Source organism: Neurospora crassa, linkage group I (genome assembly GCF_000182925.2).
Source record: "Neurospora crassa OR74A linkage group I, whole genome shotgun sequence".
Lineage (NCBI taxonomy): Eukaryota > Fungi > Ascomycota > Sordariomycetes > Sordariales > Sordariaceae > Neurospora > Neurospora crassa.
In genome coordinates, this window is record NC_026501.1 from 3,310,700 (window position 1) to 3,328,498 (window position 17,799).

The following is a 17,799-nucleotide window of genomic DNA, read 5'->3' on the forward strand; positions in this document are numbered from 1 at the left end:
CGGCTGCAGGTGATCGTATTGCTCAGACCAAGGGTTACGGCACTGTACTTACTTAGTACAGACTTTCCGCTGCACGTTAGAAAACTAAGTAGACGTAGTCTGAAATTTCACACCAGCAATTGTCGCCCCAAGTGACCGAACAGCGATAATAAAGCCTCGGTAATTACTGTGATAGCACATATATGAACATAGCGCAAGAAAAAAAAAAAAAAAGAATTGGCGATGCTTCATACAGTACGTAGTTATGAGAGTGTTGAACATGAACATCACACCAATCAAACAATACAATTTACAAATACATTCTCATATTGCTTCAGGGAAATACCTGGAGTAGGCTTTAAAATTCTAATCATACAATGTTCAGCATACCGCCCTAACAGAAAAAAAAAAAAGTAATGTAAGCAGAGAGTCCAAGTTGAAGATACCCATCGCCGTTTGTTCCCTCCAAATGCAGCATGAAAAATGTCAATATCCCTATTTTACTCTCTCGTCGTATCATCTGTGATTCCATGCCAACTTCTCCAGCACCACCATTGTTCAAGAACGAAAAGAAAATCATTGTCTGCTTCGCTCAAGCATGTCAACAACGATTTAGCAGAGTAACGTCGGTCGATCACAGTACAGGGATATGTGACGTGAAACGAAACTTTTCCCGTCTTGAACAAGTAAAAGAAATGCAGAAAATAAAGAACCCGTCATTCCCCCCCTTTTTTTTTTTCGTTGTACCCGCGTGCAAGTATCGCTAACGTCTTTTTGGACCCTATTCCCAGGCTGGTGATGCAGACCCATGAAGTGAATCCGCCCGAGGAAACACCAGCTGGACCCCAGTCAAACAGATGTGAAGGGTTCTTCGTGACCGAGAAGGGGTGTAGACAGCCGACTACCCAACCTGCTTCAGAGGTCATATTGGCATCGCGTAGACAGCGAGACTGGAAGAACCAGTGGCAGCATTTTCCTTTGTCGACGCTTCATCGCCAATTAGGCGACTTCCAAAGATGCACCCCCAAAACGGTTGACAGAAACTCGCTTCTTATGTTGTTTGTCTTGTGTCTTCTACCGTATAGAATGTTCCACCCCTCTCTTCCGCTGTTGATACTTGAAACAAAACAAAAAGCGAACAAAACGCCAATTCCCAATGTCGAAACACGTATGTAGCGACGAGTGTATCATTCGATTGTAAGATGAACCAATTGGAGATAGTCGAAACGGGAAAGGCCTAATATCTTCTTCGTGAGAGGCAGATGGTAGGCAATGTATGGGTGATTCTGTCGGCGGTCAAAGGTAGACGAAGACTGGTAGAGAGCCGTACTCTCTCAGCACAGGGAGACGCCACGATTTAGAATACCCCTCAGCCCCGTACGTGACAAGGGATCACATAACGTATCGGTCTTGTTCCAAACAGGAGCAAATTTAGGCAGACCCAGCGCGATCAGCCCTCAGTGCGTCCTGGAAATGATGTTGGAGAAGCTCGGGGGCGGCACGGTCTTGGGGCCACACCTTCGTGATATCGTTGTTGAGCAGAGCGTTGTTGTAGTAATCGAGGAGACACTTAAGACCCTGCTTGTTTGGGGCCTCCTTTGACGCATCCTCCAGCGCCAGAGTACGGAACTCGGAGTACACCTTGTCATTAAAGTTCTTGAGTAGCAGCTTCGACCAGAACTTGTAAAGAGTCAGCATCTCTTTGGGAGTCTCGCCAGCGGTGGCCTTTTGACGCTGGTTGAGGGCCGCTTGACGGATGGCGGTGTAAGGCTGGCGATCCATACGAACATTGGCAGAGTCGGAGCTGTATTGATCTAGCCAGACCACGACACTCGCGCCATTCTCAACGGCGGCGCCATTGACACCGTTACTTTGCTCGTGACCTGAATCATTGGACTCATAACCGGCCACGGCAGTGGCTTGGGAAGAGCTCTGGCCTTCCCTGTCGTCATATGCAAGAACGACGACCATCTGTTCGACGGCGGTATCAGAAAGGTTTGTCAAGCTCTCGAGTGTGAGCTCAGCTACCGGGGGCGCGTAGTCAGGAACACCTGCTGACAACTGCGAATAACCATTAACGGCAGAGCCATTGGAGGCAGGGTCGTAGTGAGCGGGATTCACGTATCCGGCCTGGAACATCTGGTCCTCGGGGAAACCGGCGTACGTGGCTGCCACAGGGTAGTTCTGGGGAATTACTGGGGCACCGTAAGGGGTCATCTGATGAAATGGGCTCTGGTAAGGAGCATAGTTCGTCGGTCCGTTGTGGCGGAGGTGCTCGAGGCGGTCTTCTTCCCGCAGCACAAACTTAGACCATGATTCCTTGCTGCGTAGTCTTTCCTGACCGTCTTCGCCAATGACAAACTCGATCTTGTCGGAAAGGGAGCAAGCGAAGCGAATGGTCTCCCGATCCTTGCTGAGCTCGCGCATGCGCCTGAAGCTAGCGATCACGTCCAGAAACACCCAGCCGGAGCCATCCATGTGTCTACGAAGGAAGGTATCCTTGCAAAGGTTCTCAAGCGAGAGATAGTACTCGACCTGGGCCTTGATAACCGGCACCATGGGATCGTAGGCCGGGTAGTAGACATATGGCACGGGGTACTGGGGCACAGAGTATTCGTGGGGTTGAGCCATCCTCGGTGCAAAAGCAGGGGCGGATCCGTTGCGGCCAGCATTTTGGTTGGAGCCAGTCCACTTGCCTCTGCCCCTAGTTGACTGATTGTAAGAGCCGGAGGACTGACCGGCATGCTGGGGCGGGGAGTTGTGCTGGCGTGATTGGTAAGACGAGTGGCCATACTGACCGTTGCCGGTATAGCCAGACTGGTGAGAGCCAGAGGTGCCATTGTGGCCGCCGCGACCACGATATCCACCACGACCACGCTCAGGTCGACCCTCGCGGCCAGAGTACTGCTGGCCGTTTACACCGTGGTGTGCTCCGTCTTTAGTGGAGTCAGTTCCCTTGTGATGACGCTCATGGGAGCGGGAAGACAACGATGGTCCTGCCTCGGAGGTTGTTCCAGCCTCATTATGTCCTTCCTTGACGGACGATCCCTTTTTGGTTGCATTCTGAAGGGGTATTAGGTTCTGACTACCATAACGGGACTGCGATATGCGATAAACAGCGGGATGGGGACAACTTCGACTTACAATGGATGTCTCAGCTCCTGAGTCGCGAGCTTGCTCGTTGTTCCCGGAAACCGACAGTTTACGTGCATCCTTCGAGGGGGCTGCGTCGACAGAGGTACGCTTGGAAATGTGAGCTTGGGTGTTCGCGCGCGTAGGCATGTTGGTCTCACGGGGGCGAGATCCGGCACGCTTATGCCCGTTAGGACCGCCGGTTGTTGGCGCCCTCTCGTTCTGGGAAGTGACATTTGAAGCATTGGTGGCGTTGGTGTTGTGTGGCCTTGTAGACCCTTGCTCACGACCACCCCGAGCTCCGCCTCGGGTCTTAGAACCGCGCGGTGGCAGCGGCGTGTTGAAAACAACGGTAGGCTGAATGTCAACAGCAACCCACGTCTTCTTCTTGGAAGATCCAGAATCCTCCTGAGGTTCCTTCTCGGTAGTCTTTTCTTGAGCCTTTTCCTTGGGAGCCTCGGTGCTAGCGCTGGCCGCGGACTTCGGGTCCGGCCACGAGGCGGCATCGGCCACTGGAGGCAAAGCCACCGCATTCTTTTCCTCCTTGTCCACACGCGCGCCCCGGGGGCCGTTCCTGCGCTGATGTTGATCGGCAGCTCTTGAGAGGTCGGTGGCCTTCCGGTGAGGCTTGTCTCCGTTCGCGCCATTCAAGGATGTGCTTTGGCTCTCGCTGTCTTGGTTCTTGGCCTCGGCGGAAACAGCATCGGAGGTAGGAGCAGGAGAAGTCTTCAACTTGGCGGCCTGTGCTTCCTGTCTTTGAGCCCAAATATTGACTGTGGGCAGTGGGGCTTCAGAGAGAATAACCTTGGGTGCCTCCTTGACCTTCTCCTTCTCCTCCTCAGCTTGTTGTTCATTCTGGGGCTCTTTCTCACTGCCCCGAGCCTTCTTGCCCTTCCGGCCTTTCCTGCCGTCTGTGCTCTCATTCGACCGGGAGGTACGGCTCACGGACCTGGAAATCTTGTCCTCTGACTGCTGCTGAGGCTGTGCTGGTGCCGCTTCATTCTCGCGAGTTGTCTTGTTGCTCTCTTCCGTTGCTGGCGCGATAACGGACAAGGACTCGGCATTCTGCTTCGATTGTTCGGCAGGGAGTTGGGTGGTCTTGCCGGCTTCGGAGGTCTCGGTGACCTCGGCCTCATTGGGGGTCGCTGACGGTACTGCAGTGGCTGATGACACATCGTCCTTGGTGCTCGGCTGAGTAGCAGCCTGGCCCTTCGCGGCTTGTGCGTAGGAAAACGTTGTGCCCGACATTTTGTTTTGGGTAGTGCGGGTGTTAAGCAAGTTGCAAGACGATAGGTTGATCGAGGAGAAGCTCGGTCGGTCGTGCAGACTAGGTCTAGGTCGCCTCGGCTAAACTGCTCACGAAGGCCGCCGGTGATGATCGGATGTCCGGAGAAGAGCGAGAATTACCTCTCCTCTCTGACAATCTGCTGACGGCACTAAGGCCTTTGACGATCTTGAGTGACGACTCGATGTCGGGTACTGCGGGGCAGACTGTTGCTGCAGCTGGACTCGGTTGCACGGTTTTGTCTCGGTCGAAGTCTGAGAGAACGTAGACGTTGCCGAAACAAGGAGCACGATCTTTGGAGAAGGTGTTTGGTGACTCGACAGCAAAAATTCTTGCCGATGCGCACGGGTACACCGTCGGGAAAGATCTCGCTTGCGGGGCGTCCACCAGGTGTCAGAGCTGTCTGGGCCTCGAGAAGATTGAATCGAAGGTGCAGGCTGTTGTCGATGACGACCAAGGATGCAAACGAATCAACCGGGAGGGGGGAGAGAGCTGAGGAGAGCGGAGCAGAGCGGAGGAGAGCGGAGGAGAGCAGATGATGGCACGCCTGGCGTCGAATGCGTAAGTAAATGCCTGGAGTCCTGTGGGTGTCCAATAACAAGTTGCTGGGTCCACAGAGAGGTCGAGATTTAACCCTAAAGATGGCAGCCTCGGGATGCAGTCTGTAGGTAAAGTGGTAAGAAATGGGGTTGGGTTGCGCGGGTGGGGGGAGGGTTGGTTAAGGGAAAAAAAAACAAAAGGGAAGAAAAAAAAAGTTATTGGAGGGGACAGTGGTCCTTCCCAAATTGGATCGGATCCAGCAACTCAGATTTGTGTGGAATAAATTTTTCTTCGGCTCCTGGGTGAAGTTCTGCCGCAGTAGTGGGGATGGACAAGGAAGGTCCGCCGCGTATCCGTACCTCTACCGTTAACCCACAAGCAGGAATGCTGCGATTGAGGTGCCAATCTATTCACTCACGTTATCGTGGGAATCCTAATTGATTAGGCGGTTTTCGATTACTGAGTGTGTTGCCTGAACAAGAACGAGGAGAATCTGATTCATGCCTGCCCGGTGCTTGCCCTGTACAAAATAACGGACGGGAGGGTTTGTGCGGGGAGGGGAAGGGACGGGACGGAGGGGAATTGGAGGGGAGGCGTTCAGGTTGCCACGGTTAATGCAGGCCCGTGTAAGTATCAGCCACCGGCAACAATTGAAGCGATGTGAGCCACCCAAGCACGGGCAGCCGCACTGTAGAGGGGTATCTAGGTAGGTTCTTACAGTAGCATGGAACAAAGTGTGAAGGGCCCAGGTCTCTCCGCCTCCATTCGATCAAACTTTTATTCCAAACTCCCAGGTTCCTTTTTCGAGTCATTGACGCTGGTCGAGATCCGATGAGCCACATCAATGGACATATCGCCGCAGTTGGACCCCCGAATAGGTGACGCTTGTCTCGCGCAGTATATGTATACAATAACACAAATGAGTACCTTTTTGAGGCTGACGAGTTAAGCACTCAAACAACTTCTAACAAGACCCGAGTCCAACAACCCATAAGACCGACCCTCTACTTCCATGTGCTATGCGAACTAGCGAGTCTACTTTGAGCAGGTAGCGGTTTCGGTCACCGCAGTTTCTAGAACTTGGTGCAGAAACGTGCACGAATCGCTCGCGGGCGGTTGCAAACGCAAGACTTCCCGTCCCCTGGCCGCCGCTTTTGCTAATCAAATGGCTGCCGAAGTTTTGGGCACCAAAAGCCGCTCGTTTCAGCCCCATTCTCGCCGAAGGGCTTTGACTTTTGTGAAGGGAAACATGGCTGAACCGGGCGGGTGGCACCCACTGTCCTTGCATCAACGCCTTCACAAACGCAACGTACCGACAGCTGGAAGTGAAAAAGGGAGTGTTCGGCTGACAGTTTAGGTGCGGTAATGTCAACTGATAGAGCGAGTAGAGCTGGTGGTCACTTCACATATCCTGATAGCCCCTAAAGTCCTAGAACGGATGGTGCTTCCAAATCGACAGTATACTTTGGTAAGCCATGTACACTATATACAATCTCCATGCCAACGCCAAGTGGGTGAGTGAAGCCCGCCAATTCTGTCAACATCCGTCCATCTCACATGTAAGCATGGGATTTGTACCCAATACCTCCGCTTGTGACATGTCGATAGCATTCAAGAGCTTGGTGCGACATGGCTCCTTCTGGCCGAGGATCCGAAGTTCATCAGAAAACAAATACAAACAGACAAAACTAAAGTAAAGCGGCTGACTAAGAACATGTCAAGATCTTCAGCATGTGATTAGGGGACAAATCAAACACCTACAGCAGCTGGATGACTCGCGGGACTTCTTGAAACGGTAAACCAGACAACTGATATAGAAAACACCGAAGTTCTGATGTATGATATGACCTGGATATGCCATATGGAACTCTGCTATGGTTTGCTTCCATGCGGTGGTAAAGCGGTCTGTGGGAACTCGGAAGCATAGCGGGATGTCGGATCTTCCAAGATTGGGAGGTGGGTTAGGGTTCTATTTTCCGTGCCGCCGCCGCCGCCCCCTCCCCAATTGCCCACTCCCGACCAAAGATCAGCATTACGGGCACTCGACGTCGCTATATATTATTTTAGGAACTGTAAATACGCACAACATACGGACCGGTGAATGTTACCTCATTTTGAGACGGATTTACCCCCAATTTGAGCATAAAGTGATTGGTATCGTGATACGAGTTCAGAGTGGTCCGTACAATGATGTTGCCCCATGCTATAAAAGAGGTGATAGAATAAAAAAAATCTAGTCTTGTAGTTTCATATTTTCAAGCAGCCCATCTCAGCGCCCGAGACGGAGTTCTCTACGTACATATGTATTTGGTGTGACACGTGCGGGTGCGCCGAACATGGAAAGCGGAGCGGGTGGAGCCGGCGAGGACAAAAGCGAGGAAAACCCGACCAGAAGCAATAACAATCTCCAATTCCCGACCGCCCCCGACCGCCCCCCGGTCCTTTTCCTATTCGCTTTCGGAGCGCGCCCTGCTGGGTGTGTTGCTCGCAAACTTGTCGATGATGTCCGCCCCCCCCATGACAAAGGTAACTCGAACATTTGATTCCTTACCCAAGACACATTGCCGCCCTGTTTGCAAGCCGCATAACTCTGCCATTGGATCTTTAGGTAAAATACATAGTCGCTGACTGGATGCCCGTCTTCCCCCGGACTCCACGTGGATCCAATGACGGATGTGCGACCCGACCCCGGCCCCCGCATGGAACCCGCCCCGCCCCGCTTAGCTCGCTTCTTCATCGCCCTGCCAGCCAGGACAGCAGTCCCGCCATAACGCCTTGCTACACTATTGTGTAGAGGTAGATTCCAGTTTGCTTGTCGCCGCGCCGTGGTGCCGCGTCTTGTTGACCGCCCCAAGTCTGTTTCAAACTCAAGTCTTTGGACCATGGAGAGCGAGACATCATTGTCGGGTCAGCATGGAACAGTGTGCATGTGCACATGTGCATGTGATAAGATGCCATGTGCACCGCACCTACGCGAAGCGATTGGCCGAAAGGGGAGCAGAAGGGACGAGGGCGGACTGGGAAAATGCGATCAGATTAAATTAGTTGGACCGGATTGGATGGGATGTCGGAGTATGTAGTATAGTGTACTGCGCAGTAGATCAGATCTGCCAGATTCGTCATGGACTGCGTAGTGTACATAGTGTACCCAAGGAGCCAAGGAACGTCCATTGGCGGCAACGGTGGGACCCGGTGAATTGGAGACTGACTGGATGGGGAGATCATCGTTCGGTCATTCGCTAAGAGGGCATGTCGGCGGAACAACGTCCGTCTACCTGCGTCCTAGGTAAAGGTAATTTGATAAGTGGTGAGCGGAGCACGGAATTACTTGGGCGCAATGGTTCGCATCAACCTTGACGAGAACGTCGATGGCATAAAACTTGCAACGGAGTATATGAACAACTTGAAATGTGTGAGCTCATGAGGGCACTGAGACTGGCGCTCGGATTTGACCATTTCCCGAATGCACTTGGTTCGCGGGGAGGGTGCAAATGATCGTAGATCCAACGCCCCCAATTCTGCGACATCCTCAACTAGTGGCCGCGATCATCCTTGGAAATCTTCAACCACTCGCCGGGGAATAACAGGCAGTACGGTGTGTTTTTCCGAGTTTGAAATGAAGTATTGCTGTTGGAACAAGTCCTCGTGGATACCCGAAACGTTTGATAGGTGTTTCCGGTATGTGATCATTGGCTGTCGTAACAAATATTTCCAGGCATAGAACAAACACCAAACCCGAAACATCATGGCAAAGCTTTGTTCTACGCGCGTTTATGGAGTCGTTCATCGGTTTGGCCGTCGGGGTCGCTTCTGGCTTGATTTTAGGTCGCTCATCTGCGCCGTGTCGCGATAGTTGGGATAGGGTCGAGGAAGGGCGTATACCAACAATGGGCGAAAATGATATAGAGTATGGTAGAATATGTGCTGGCAGCATCAATAGTTGTCAGTAAGTCGAGTAAGATTGTTTGGCGCAACGCTGGCTTTTTCTTTGTTCATCAGATAGAGTCCCTTGGCATCTGGTTGTTGTCCTTACAGGTCGAGATTCGATGAGACTCGTGGTTCTATTGGGCCATGGTCTCTTGGTGTGTTCTTGCGTCGCTTTTTCGAGTATGGACAGAACTGACTGCGGCATACAGCTGGTTGACGAAAAATTGTTTTATATCGTCTACATGGCCTTCTTTAGCCTCCTTGTTCAAGATCTTAAAGATGAGGAGCTGCTGTATCGGCGAAAGAGCCAGTGGGTAGCCTAGTGTTGTTGTCAGATAATTTGATGGAGGTACATTCCCTCATCGAGCGTCAGGGGTTGAGAGTGAAAACGCACGCTTCTTTTGCTTCGAGGGAGAATCAACATTCGAAAGGCTTGGCCGCGCCGAGAACTGAATATGGACTTGTCGTCGTGATGAACTTGTCGTCGTCCATCGGAGCGGGATGTGGGTCTGCGTTGGCTAATTGTTCGGAAACTACCTGTACGTCAAGCGACTGGTCACATGAGGCAGTGTCTCTGGTGCCGTAATGGTGTAAAAGCATTCCATTGAAGAAAACGTACCTTGGAATATCTGCATGTGCACCGCCGTTTTGCACATGCAAGCAGATTCAGGGTCTTCGGCCGTAGCTCGGGTAACACCCTTGACTGCCCTGCAGAAGGAGATAGTCTGTGCCTGTAGACAATGCCAATCACAAGGGAAGTATTGACCCACGAGTAGTATAATGCCACAGCATGCTTCTACCATCAACCATCAAAGGCTTGTCGGATATCCTGCATGCGCCTGCTCATGGCGAAACGATGATCCCTTATGGGATGTTTGGGTGGGAGGACCGGGGGGGGACAAGTACATGACAAGGGTTGGACGCCACTTCAGCAAGCAGGAACCAGGAACCGAGACACCGGTGCGCGGATCCACAAATAGGGCTGACCAATGACATATTATACAATCGCCAAGTTCAACCTCACGGCATATAAATGCAGATTCTCAGATAAAACTCCAAAGCAATGAACGTGGTGGTCGCTCCCAAACCTCATTCATTGGCGACCGCGATGGCTTCATACGACCGTTCAGGCAACCTCAAGACCCTCCAGGGGCACCCCCATCTCCACTGATGCAAGGCCCAGACCACCTTCTATAAAAGTTGTTGAACAGCTCTGCTACAGGTACCACTTACCTGCGTCTAGCGATACCTCTAATCATTTCAGGCCCTGAGACTTCCCCGCTGAAGCTTTATTCTTGCCTACCTCTCGCTAACTAACTTGCCCTAGGGGTCCCTTACCTCCTGTATTTCCTTCTCTCTTCAGGTGCTTAGTTGCCTGTGTACTCCCCCGCAGACCCTCGGGCAGATTCGAAACACCCCCTGACACGCTCCGGACAAAGAGTGCCCAGGTCCACCAGTAAGGCGCGCCTTCCCAAAACGTGTCCATCAGTAGCCAATAGGGCGCGCCTTCCCAAATCGGCTGTTGTTTTTGTAGGGCTGAGCCTGGGACTAAAGCAAATCTCCCGCCCGTCCCGGCCCTCTCTCGTTCTTCTCCTCTTTCCTCTTCTTCAACGATCGCAACCAAAGCTTTCAACAACATCAACAACAACATTCTGTCTTCACTTTCTGCAAACTGCAACAACGCTTTTCATCTCATCAATCACTCAGCAACCACCATCAACAAAATGCAACAAACAAGCTTGAACGAGTTGTCTCCCATCGGAGCCTTCCTCTTGAGAATCCTTTGGTTTCTCTTCACATCGACCGCCAGCTGCCTCCAGCTTCTCGACGCCACCTTGTGGCCGGCTTGGAAGGCATCGGTCATGTGGCTGGACCACCACACCATCGGTACAATCATCAGCATTGTCGACGCCGTCACAGGCACACACTCACTTTCGACAATCACGCCGTTCGGTATGCTGGCCAGACTCGCCGCATCTCTGCTGTACAAAATCAGCGACTGGTTCCCCGAGGTTCCATCGTTCCCAGAGCAGAGGTGTGGTTCCAACTATCGCAGTTGGTCCACTCAGACGACAACGGACGATCCCAACATCTCAGCCATGCTGGAGTTCTTCGGTTCTGGTCTCGACTACCTCACCGAGTTCTTCGCCACTGGTCTGAAGTCCGTTGCGTCACCCTTCGACGGCAACACTCCCAAGTCCTCGACTTCCTCTCTCGTCGCTGTCCCGCGCACCCCTGTGAGACAGCAAAGCTCGCTCGCCAACAAGACCAAGAGCACGAGTCCCTCGTTTTACGGTTCCGACGATGACGCGGCCTAGAGCCCTGCTGATTCTAAAGGTCCCGATCTCGACAACTTTTCCGTCTGTTCATCGTTCCATCCATCGGGCGAATCGGACTGGTTATCAGATCACTCTTTCTTCGACAGCCCAATTCCAGCTGTCAAGAAGGAGCAGAAAGCGCGCGTCGCAAGGCGCGGATCTGGTTCGGACTCGGACACCTCCACGCTTTCGGAGAGAGAGAGGCGTCAGCAATGGCGCAGGGCAAATGATGAGCGTGTGCGAGAGTACGCGGCGAATCGTCTTGCTCAGGAGGAGAGGCAACGTCAGGCTCGGGTCGCTTTGGAGGCCCACTGGCGTCGTCAAGAAGAAGCTCGAAAGGCTCCTCGGGGCCCTAGAGTTATCCGGGACCCTATTTCGGGCCGGGTCTACACAAACTAGCCAACTAGTGTAGTCTTCTGCGGGGAGTGTAACATGATCGCGCACACCGGGTGCAGATTGTGTGCGCTATGAAGGGGTAAGAGTGCGGAGGAGAGTACCTGGCGACTATCTGAGGCGCAAGGAGTGAGTTCTTCCAAACCCCCAATCTGGTTGTAACAAATTACTAACAGTCTTTCAGCTCAGTGGACGACAACAGATTCACACGACGGACCGCATCGGAGGAGTTGGGGGGCGGGGTGGAGGACTTACACTGTGAGGCGCGAAGCCGGGAAGCACGATCGGACCGCATCGGAGGAGTTGGGGGGCGGGGCGGAGGACTTACACCGTGAGGCGCGAAGCCGGGAAGCACGATCAAGCGATCGACAAGACGACCAGGCAAGTACATTGATATTCTGGAAAAAAAAAAAACAAAAAAAAAAAAAAAAAAAAAAAAAAAAAAAAGAACATGTAGACTTAATAGATAGGAGACGGAGTTGGGGGCGTTTGGAGTTTTGGCGTACTAACCTAGCTGGGTTATGAGTCGCGAAGTCGCGCTCATTTTTCCCTCCCAATCACAAGTGTGGGGTAAAAAGGGTAGTGAAGTCGGACGTCTATGCCTCCACGTGGCACTACCTGGAAACCTAGGTAGCTTTGCTGCCTAGGGCCAAATAGACGACGCATCGTGAGACTTGGTGGGCGGGGGAGGGGGGCTGGGAAGAATGTCATTTTGGAAGGATTGGATGATGGATGGGTGTCTGGGAGTCGGGGAACTTGGGCGTTGTGCGGTGGGATTTGGCTTGGTAGAATGATAGATAGTGCAGACGAATAGAATGGCTCTTCTCACCTTGTTTTCCCCCTGCCTGCATGCAAATCGTGCCTTGGCTATGACAACTGACAGCAGGGTGATGTGGGCATCATGGAAGGGGAAGTGACTGGAGACAATGAGACAGATATGGCACGGGATATCTCTCTCTATGGCGGCTGCAAGATATTGGCAGCAGTAGCAGCAGGCGTGATACAAGTCCTTGTCAAATCATCGTCCATCCTTGATGAAGTTTCCACGTCTGGGCGAGGGCGGTGAACTTGGTTCGGTGATGGACATGCACCTAATAGGCATGGGATAGCCATCCGCTGCGTCGTAGATCGTGTTAACCAAGTTCGCTCCAGCCTCCACAGGTTTGTCTTGCGGTTGTGGTGCCAATGACTGTGAGTGTGTGGGTGTGGATGTGAAGATAGCTTCCAGTCAGATGGGATATGGCTCATCAAGTTCTGCTCGAGGTTCCCACTCGGTTGGTTTGGTTCGTTCGGTGCCAGCAAGCACAGTTCCCATGACGAGAGATCGCCAGCGTAAGTAAAGTACGTTCCACTTGGATTCGGGTTGCCTTGCCCTTAAGCCGTCCGTCACCATGCTGAGCAACTCCAACGGACTCGAGAGCATGGATTGTCAAGTGACTCGAGGTGATGACCTGTGACGGAATGCATGAACTGGTCTGGGAAGAGGGAGAGGCGGAGGCGGAAGAGGTAGGCTTGTTGAAAGTATACGTACTGCAGTGGCGTTGAAACAAGTCATGGTATTGTGAATAACAACCGCGAGTCTTTCTGATAAGATTGACTTGTATTATTTACGGCACTATCCATAACCCATACTTGACAAAGCCTGCTTCAAGTATACACGCAATCCGAAAGACGCATTGTCGGAGCACGAACGTGTCAAAGATGCCCTGCAGCAGACAAGCGCACTGCCAAGCCGCCTACCACAAGCGTACACCCATCTGAAATCATCCATTTATTCACCCAGACATCCAGGCGGCGGCTCTGCGGGCCCCGAAGGACGTCGCAACGCGAAGACCATCCGCCCCCATAGGGAAGTAGCTGACTAGGTACCAGATCAGAGCCGCCATCTGGACGAGGGCGGAGAGGAGGGTGAGGATGGTGCTGTGTAGCTTTTTCCTATCATGTTAGTCAACTATGATACGCCAGACAAGGGCTAGAACGAACTCACGCTAAGAGCAAAGTACATGGTCAGAATCAAGGAGCCAAAGTATGCCGATGTAAAAGGCAACCTTGTACCAGAGGTCAGGTGCTTCAAGTACGCCCAAGGTCCCATCATAGCCGCAAAGGACGTGATGAAGAGTATCGAGCCGAGTGTCCACCTATGGGTCAGGGACCGCATGCGTTAGCAAGACATCCATGGTTGACTATCCGATCTGCCCCTTAGAATGTCGATGATACCGACAAGTCATCCAAGCGCCGGATGATCGGCCTCGTAGAGTCATCGGGCCGCCAACATGGCTAGACTGTCATGCGAATGTTGTGCATATGCACCATCGAAACAAATATAACGACAGGTTCCAGTGCATAATGGTGAGTCAAGTCAAGAAATGGGGGATTTGGGGGGCGGGATTCCCGAGATGGGGAGTAAGGGCTGGGCTTGGGAAAGCAACTTGGTGGTGGAGGGAAGGGGGAAGGTTGTGAATAACAAGGAGGCGCTCACAGGATTACGAGCTTGCGCGGCTTTAGTGACAACACTGGGAACAAGGCGAAGGCCAGGACGAAGCAGGCCAGCGCGCCCAGATTGCAAGCAGCGAAAATCAGCATGCGGTCCCACCGGCTCACTGTAGAGTACTCATTAGCCGTGCTGTAGCGTCCATGATCTCCAAAGTGGACGTGAATAGAAAGTAGGATGAAACCGCTATACCCTCCCCTCCCCCCACCATCTACATGCTCAGCAACCCGGTGACTGAGACACGGAAACGCGAAAGCGGCACATGTCCTGCACCGCGAATCTCCTCTGCAGGGGTACGAAGGGAAAATGCTGCAAAGCACAGCAGGCAACATGGAAAGACGAGCAACTGAAGCAAGCACAATGGGAGTTGACTCACAAACAAACCAGCCTTCTTCCTCTTCTCGACGGGTAGGGGCTGGAAGAGCAGCACCGGGGCCTTCAGTCGTTGGTAGTTGAACATAGCCACCATTGCCGAAGGGGTTGAGAGACTTGATGGATGATAGTAGGCCGCGCTGTTGGGACGTGTTGACAGGAATGTCCGCTTCTCGGCGGGACCACCCTAGAGAGCTCAGCGAGTCTCGGAAAGACGCCGAAGCCATGATGGAGCGACGGGGATGTCTAGGGTCGGGTGTCGGGAGTATGAGACCGTGGGGGTGGAGCCTTGGTGAAATGGGAGAGTTCCGGTCTCGTTTCCTTCAGGACCACAAATTGGCCAGTACTTTGGAACTATGTAAAGATGGAGTGTCCAGTGACCGTCTCTAGGAGGACGATTACGGACAAACAAGGCCGGAGCTGACTTGTGATAGATCGGATGGAAAAGGGGTGTGTAGATGGTCGAGCAAGCGGTGTTATTGGGTAGCGGTGCCGGAGTGGGTGGTGCGGTAAGGTGAGATACGCTCGCAGCGGGTAGGGCGACTGACGGCAGAAGCGACCACAGACTGTATCCGAAGAGGGAGAATTAGTCTTGAATGTTTGATATCAGGGAAGAGGCAATCATGCGACCACCAGACGGCCAGAGGTCGACAGGAATAAGACCCACGTTTGGTGTTCAGATGATACGGCAGTCAAGTACGCGACAAGCTCGGGAGGCTATCGGCTGCAAAATTAGCAGGTTTTGGCGATCTAGTTCAAGCCCCTGTCTTCCAATTGTTGGAACCTAACGCTTGGGGGTCGTCTGGGGAGAGTTCCGTGTTTGTCGCCGCCTTCCGACGCGGTGTGCGTGCTCAACAGTGTCGTTACGTAGGGATGTCTGGCACACGATATCGGCAACTCGGGTATCTTGAATAGCTGGGTGGCCGACTAGTGTGCGTGGTTATGTGAAGGTGCAAATGATAGAACCTAGGTAGATACCTACCGGACTAGTACATAGGTTGATCGCGTTAGGGTGATGGATGGGGTACGCAGCTCAGATGCGCGTGTTGGGGCGTGTCGCACTGGTGGTGACAGGTTGCTGCCCTGCCCTGCACACAACAACCGAGTGAGGTTCATGGGCTGCTCGGAGTTGAATGACTGAAGCTTCCTGGCTCTAGCCACCTTACACTACACTGCACTGAGTGGCCAGCTCGGCCAGCTAGCGGCGGCAGTGAGGTGGGACTGAATGCGCATGCAACGGCCTGATCGGACGCAACCACAGGCTTTGCCGTCTGTCATCTGATTGGCCAGTCTATACCATCCTTGGTCCACAAGGTGATCACGGACCCAGCTCGCAGGGTGGCATCCAAAGCGACGTGGGAAGGCATCCACTCACCTCACGCCGGGCGCCCTCTGGCATCCTCTCCAAACCTGAACCCATTCGTCTAGAGGGGCTGTCAGTCCTCCGCCATGAGGGGAAACAGTCCTACAGCTGAGGGGCAACCATTGTCGAATGTTGCACAACTACTACTATGTAGCTCCAGAGAGACAACCCTCAACAGACGACGCGGCGAGGAATGACTTCCAATGTGCTTTGCGGCAATCAACCGTACTCGATAAACGGCAAAGGGAAGGAAGCATGGAAATCATAGTATGAATAGCATGGGGCGTCTCCTTGACGGTCTTGTCCTTCAACGTCAGCGATGGTGCGGGGTCCATGGGCCTCTGAGGACCACAGTACGTATGTGCAGCTTCACCAACACGCCTCGCTTGCGTAGCGCGGGGTCTTACTATTGAAACTGGAGAATCAGACAGGGCAGGCTCTAATCCCGATAGCGACGAGGGCTCAACGTCTTAGATGACACTTGGCGCGATAAGACGGCGATGGGGATGTAGATGGCGATGGCTAGGATCTGCCAACATCCTTCCTCTTGCTGTTGTCTGAGAGTCCTACATCGGCCGGCTCCTCAACTGCAGTGCTGGATGCCGGTCAAACCCCCAACTTCTCGGTGAGTGGCCCTTTCTGCCTCGGAATCATCGTGCCGGCTGTTGTTCGCCTGATGGAGGGCATCTTGTTGGATGAGTGAATGGTTACGGCCGAAGTCTCTTCGACAGAGAGGCGTCGTGCATGGCATGTTGAAGATTTATCGGCATGCATATTGCCAGAGCTTTCAAGTACGTTCGTATATGGTAGCTCTAAGCGCAGCATTATGCACTAGGGAGTCTTTGTGTCTCTATCAAGCGTGACTACAACCCAGACTGCTGCGTAGATAACTCAGATCGGATAAAGCAGTCCGCACCACTAAGGAAGGTCTGGAGTAGGGTTGATTTGGACTGTGTGAGCATGGGCCCTGAACTGGGTGTGAGGTTGCCATGATCAACGTTTTCGGATTGGTGTGCCTTGGTGTCTCACCCGCCGAGTCACGCTGATAGACAGGTGCCCTCCATGATTCCAGGATGCTCCTCGCCCATCATACCTTTTTACAAAAATTTCACATCTCCTCCGATGTTCCCGATCAGCTAAATCATCAGCCCGAAAGATGTCGAAGGAAATCCGCAAGGGTATCAAGCAGTGTTGTAGCGATTGCATATTGATTCCTGCCATGATTCCTGCCCACCCTTTCTGACCGATAAGATCAGAAGACATTGTTGATAAGTCATCAGTAGTGGAATGTGTGGGTGGCCTCGTATACACATCTTTACCCTTTCCTCGGTAAGTATCAGTATATAAGATACTGATGAGCCGCTTGGCTATCATGGGCTTTTGTAAAACTTCACTGAAACCCGAACTATTCTTCCTCTGTGATTCTTGACCTTTTGTTGCGAAGTTGCATAAACTCTGAACATCAATCTCTAACCACCAGGCAGCGCTCACCTTGTCACTGTCCAGTTACTTCAAACGCCACCTTCATTCTCCCATATCTCAAGTTGCACGAGCCTCGTTCAGATTCAGCCAGGCAAACATCAGTGCTTCACTGTACGCCTTCCACAACTACAAGAAACCAGAGACATCAGACATCGGGCAATTAGCCAACCGGGACCGGCATCCATTTGGCCAGTTTACATGCGGGACAAAAAGGACGTGGTGTCTCAAAGACCATTGCGGATCTGAAAAATCTAAGAAGTAGGACAAACTGGAATCGCAAAGACAGGACACAAGGCCACGCAACTCACCCCAGGTTCAACTCAAAAGCCAGCAGGCTATCTCGCTTATACAAGGTTCCGTGGATTGCCCCAATCAGTGATCGGACCTGGGCTGAGCAGTCAGCTTACAGAGACTTACATCCATCATCATCATCTTGGGGGTCAGCCTTGTTGAGCTCAACGCCAAATGGTCCTGAAGGTTCATTAATCAACGAGAAAACCGTTAGCGACCGTCACCT

The 17,799-nt window shown here is 52.6% G+C and overlaps 4 protein-coding genes and 1 non-coding gene across 5 annotated transcripts; 2 read left to right on the plus strand and 3 right to left on the minus strand.

Annotated features, from left to right (window-relative positions):
• Nucleotides 1-285: 285 nt before the first annotated feature.
• NCU02720 (hypothetical protein) lies at nucleotides 286-5,133 on the minus strand. The gene is made up of 2 exons (XM_960012.2): nucleotides 3,124-5,133; nucleotides 286-3,042 (listed from the first exon to the last, which is right to left on the minus strand). Exons 1-2 carry the CDS (start codon nucleotides 4,357-4,359, stop codon nucleotides 1,411-1,413), a joined length of 2,868 nt encoding a protein of 955 aa, XP_965105.2. The 5' UTR covers nucleotides 4,360-5,133; the 3' UTR covers nucleotides 286-1,410.
• A 3,586-nt stretch (nucleotides 5,134-8,719) lies between these two features.
• NCU02721 (hypothetical protein) lies at nucleotides 8,720-9,859 on the minus strand (the record flags this gene model as incomplete). Its single annotated transcript, XM_960013.3, has 4 exons — nucleotides 8,720-8,860; nucleotides 9,061-9,182; nucleotides 9,483-9,594; nucleotides 9,770-9,859. The coding sequence occupies 4 exons, from the start codon at nucleotides 9,857-9,859 to the stop codon at nucleotides 8,720-8,722; spliced, it is 465 nt and encodes a 154-aa protein (XP_965106.1).
• Nucleotides 9,860-10,486: 627 nt separating this feature from the next.
• NCU02722 (hypothetical protein) lies at nucleotides 10,487-12,012 on the plus strand. Its single transcript, XM_960014.2, has 2 exons — nucleotides 10,487-11,703; nucleotides 11,759-12,012. Exon 1 carries the CDS (start codon nucleotides 10,588-10,590, stop codon nucleotides 11,179-11,181), a length of 594 nt encoding a protein of 197 aa, XP_965107.1. The 5' UTR covers nucleotides 10,487-10,587; the 3' UTR covers nucleotides 11,182-11,703; nucleotides 11,759-12,012.
• Nucleotides 12,013-12,346: 334 nt separating this feature from the next.
• NCU02723 (SFT2 domain-containing protein) lies at nucleotides 12,347-15,595 on the minus strand. Its single transcript, XM_960015.3, has 5 exons — nucleotides 15,105-15,595; nucleotides 14,442-15,003; nucleotides 14,054-14,174; nucleotides 13,562-13,712; nucleotides 12,347-13,502 (listed from the first exon to the last, which is right to left on the minus strand). Exons 2-5 carry the CDS (start codon nucleotides 14,662-14,664, stop codon nucleotides 13,350-13,352), a joined length of 648 nt encoding a protein of 215 aa, XP_965108.2. The 5' UTR covers nucleotides 14,665-15,003; nucleotides 15,105-15,595; the 3' UTR covers nucleotides 12,347-13,349.
• A 322-nt stretch (nucleotides 15,596-15,917) lies between these two features.
• NCU14018 lies at nucleotides 15,918-16,631 on the plus strand. The gene is made up of 2 exons (XR_897767.1): nucleotides 15,918-16,157; nucleotides 16,228-16,631. It is a non-coding gene; the product is annotated as a ncrg73 (non-coding RNA).
• The last annotated feature ends 1,168 nt before the right edge of the window (nucleotides 16,632-17,799 follow it).

Coding starts and splice junctions, on each gene's coding strand:
- NCU02720 (XM_960012.2), bottom strand. CDS start 4,359: ATGTCGGGCACAACGTTTTCCTACGCACAAGCCGCGAAGGGCCAGGCT. Junction 3,043..3,123: donor CAGGAGCTGAGACATCCATT/GTAAGTCGAAGT, acceptor ATACCCCTTCAG/AATGCAACCAAAAAGGGATC.
- NCU02722 (XM_960014.2), top strand. CDS start 10,588: ATGCAACAAACAAGCTTGAACGAGTTGTCTCCCATCGGAGCCTTCCTC.
- NCU02723 (XM_960015.3), bottom strand. CDS start 14,664: ATGGCTTCGGCGTCTTTCCGAGACTCGCTGAGCTCTCTAGGGTGGTCC. Junction 14,175..14,441: donor GGAAGAAGGCTGGTTTGTTT/GTGAGTCAACTC, acceptor AGTACTCTACAG/TGAGCCGGTGGGACCGCATG. Junction 13,503..13,561: donor CCATGTACTTTGCTCTTAGC/GTGAGTTCGTTC, acceptor GATAGGAAAAAG/CTACACAGCACCATCCTCAC.